Source organism: Benincasa hispida, chromosome 1, assembly GCF_027475165.1.
Source record: "Benincasa hispida cultivar pf3 chromosome 1, pf3_genome.v1.1, whole genome shotgun sequence".
Lineage (NCBI taxonomy): Eukaryota > Viridiplantae > Streptophyta > Magnoliopsida > Cucurbitales > Cucurbitaceae > Benincasa > Benincasa hispida.
In genome coordinates this window covers 93,806,391-93,809,944 of record NC_143478.1, presented here as the reverse complement: position 1 = coordinate 93,809,944, position 3,554 = coordinate 93,806,391, and the positions used below count along the sequence as shown (strand labels likewise).

At 28.9% G+C, this 3,554-nt stretch overlaps 1 protein-coding gene across 1 annotated transcript; it reads right to left on the bottom strand.

Moving 5' to 3' along the window:
* Nucleotides 1–818, bottom strand: LOC120086487 (MAPK kinase substrate protein At1g80180-like). Its single transcript, XM_039043165.2, has one exon. It carries the CDS (start codon nucleotides 618–620, stop codon nucleotides 273–275), a length of 348 nt encoding a protein of 115 aa, XP_038899093.2. The 5' UTR covers nucleotides 621–818; the 3' UTR covers nucleotides 1–272.
* Nucleotides 819–3,554: the final 2,736 nt, after the last annotated feature.

The window sequence follows — 3,554 nt, the reverse complement described above, 5'->3', positions numbered from 1 at the left end:
TTGGGGAAAATTTTAGTTTAATAATTTATACATAAGATTTAAACAAACACAAAATACATAGTTTATATATAATTTATACACAAATTACAATTCTAAGATCTAATAAAGAGTAACAAAAGCCACAAGAACATGATTTTAAAATTAAAAATATATAATTCCCACAAAACCTAATTTTCCATCTATATTTTTCTATTTTCAAAACTCTCACTCTTCTCTCACAGACCACCGGCAAAATCGCCGCCGCCGCCGATCGCCGGAGAAAATTCCGTACCTTACCGCGATCTACGCTTACCAGTTTTCGTCCGGCGACTCTTCTTCGATGGTTTCCCAAACGCACTGCAGAATCCACAGGCCGAGACCTTCGGCGACGGTGGCTCAATCGCCGGCGACACCTTCCCAGTCCGGTACCCACGGCCACCGTTGGATCGGCTTCTCTCGATCGTAATACTGATCGGCTCCACCGCCGCCGTCGTTGATTTCGCCTCTTGATTCTCTTCCGATTCTTTCTCCGACGCGGCGGCCGTTTGCTTCAACTCGCCGGACAAAAACCGGTCGTCCCAGACCAGTCCCGATGAGCCTTGCCGCCGGAAAGAAACTGCAGATCTCTGCAAACCCTCCATAGCCAAAAGCTTTTTATTAATTTTTTGTTTCTTCCCTCAAAATTAACAGAGAAATTTGCTCTGTTTTTCCTTTTTCTTTTTTTTCTTTTTTTCCCCTTTTGCTCTCAAGAGGATTCTCTATCATATATAGGAAGAGAGAGAAGAAGAAAAATAATTTATTTTAATTAATAGAGAAAGAAATAAAAATTGTCACATAATGTGACAACTTAGTCAACATCCATGTCCATATTATCTCTATTTTCTTTTTTTCCGTTACATATTAATATTTTAATGAATGTGGATTTGGTAGTAGAAAATCCAATTTAAGTTTTTAATTAACATTAACAAAAAGTTGAAATGCCAATTTGATTTATAGTTTATACCAACCTAATAATTTTTTTTTTTATCTACATCTTCATATTTTGGTCAATATTTCTACGGATCTATAATTTCAACGTAAGTATATTTTCTTTTATTATAAAAAATTGATGAGGTGAGGCATAAGAAAAGAGCAATAAAATGTCACCGATATGAATTTAATATAAACAATAAAGCTCTCCTATGGTTGGATATGGATCTTGTTGGCCTTAAACTGTCAACTCGAATCTCTATCTCTATTAATAGATCTCTTATCTCTCTAAATTCTCGATCTCGAACTATTTGATAATTGGTAGATTTATCCATTGAAAGAAAATTTTTATAATTTAAGGATATATATATATATGATCTTAAGTAAATTAATTGTGGATAGAAGCCCAAATATGGAAATTACTTTTAAACTTGAATTCAATTTTTATTCAGATAAAAGTTTAATATTAAAATGTTAAAATTCTTTTTTAAGTTTCTTTCTTCGCCTTAGAAAAAAAATTTTCTTACCGACTACTAATCAAATCCTATTTTTATAGAATATCCAGAACAATCGGTAGATTTTTCTTTTCCGAATTAATAAACAACTGTCAGCCTATGAAGAATTTTTTCATCTCAGACAATTAAAAAACAAATATTTTGACCAGCCTAAAATAACAAGACATTTCAGTCCTATACTTTGAAATTGGTCAGTATTGTAGTTAAAAAACATAATAAAAAATATGTTCCAAAAAAAAAAAATATTATAATAAAAATCGAAAAACGGTGGCTTTTATTTAGGGGGTTTGGTCTAGAAAATCTAAAGAAAATCCTATATTTTATATCTGTCTTAAAATTTGAATTTTTTTCAAATATGACTTTTAGGATTAATTTTGGACAATTATACCATTTTTCATTTATTTATATCCGATTTACATCTATTTTTTCCTATTCTGAAGCTACTTTAATGATGTGGAGAGAAAATAGAAAATGTATTTAATATGATTTTTCTCATTTATCAATTAGAGAGAGAAAATACATTTATTGTATTTTTTTTGTCATTTTTCATGGAAAAAAATATATGTAATGAAATTTTATTTTCTATTTACGTTGGTTTTCACGAATCAACGTATTAGCTTTTTTGATGGATTAATGGTTATTTTAAATATACCTTAAAACATATTCATGGATATCTTAAATATATTTTAGAACATTTGGTTAGGTATTTGAAAATATTCTAACCAATATATGAAATATACTACAGTTTATACATTAGAGATTAACTCAATGTTTGACATAAATCAAAGTATAAACCAATATATGAAATATACCAGAGTAGATAAATCTTCATAAATTTCATTTACATCACAATATATATATATCATCATACATGAAGTCTAAATAAAAAAAAAAAAAAACACTCTTGTTTATATCAAATAAACGAATACATATACCACAGTATATATCAAATTTCCTACAGAAGCTAAAAGAAAAGTACATATATATCACAATATATATAAAAAAAATAAATAAATAAAACTAAAAGTTGAATCAGGTCCATCGTTTGTCTGCTCTGAGTCCGTCGTTGTTCATTTACTCCAAGTCCGCCGTCGTCATTCATTTGTTCCAAGTCCACCATCGTCTTTCATTTGCTCTGAATTTGTCATTATCGTTCGTACGTTCCGAGTCCATCATTGCTCTTGTCGTCCTATGCTCACCTCGTCGTTGGAACGCCCCATGCCATCTGTCTCCCGCCTGTAACTCACACCGTCAGAAGGAGAGAGGAGAAAGAGGGAGAAGGAGAAAAGAAAGGGACGAGGAAGAAATAGTCTTGAAACATGGGGAAGAGTGTATATATATATATATATAACGGAGGTGAGGGTTAAATTGTAAATATGTACTGATATTAGTAAAAATAGAGAAATCAATAAATATATAGCTTTTTGTTAAAAAAAAATGAAATATTCAAGAAATTAACGTATGACCTATTTTTAAGATTTTTTATGTAGAAATCTCATTTATTTATTTATTAAGACATGATGGCGGAATCCAAAGCTTGGGCTAAACTTTCCTTGTGATGAATATAATAATGTTTAATAATTAAAATAAAGTAAAATTATAAATTTTCTAAATTTTGATGTGCATGGCTATTTGGTTTGGAAATTACATATTTAATTACATATTTAAAGTTATATTAGACAAAAAAAAAAAAAAATTGAAAGTTTAAGCTTTCTTTGGTAACCATTTAATTCTTCATTTTTAATTCTTTAAAATTAATTTGTTTGTTTTCTTATAGCTTTTTTACACTAGTTTTCAACTTTTCTAACTAAATATTTGAATTTTTAGTCGAATTCTAGAAACAAAAACAACTATTTAGAACCTACTTTTTTTAGTTATCAAAACTTGACTTAGTTTTTTAAAACACTCCCAAACAATAGATAATAAAACAAATAAATCAATAGATGGAAATATTTTTTATTAGTTTAAATTAAAAAATCAAAGATCAAATAAATACCAAACGTGGACTAAAGATTTTATTAGAGATTGTTCAAATTTGTATATGATATATCAATTAAATTCTAAAACTTTTGAATTTGTTTAGGATCAATT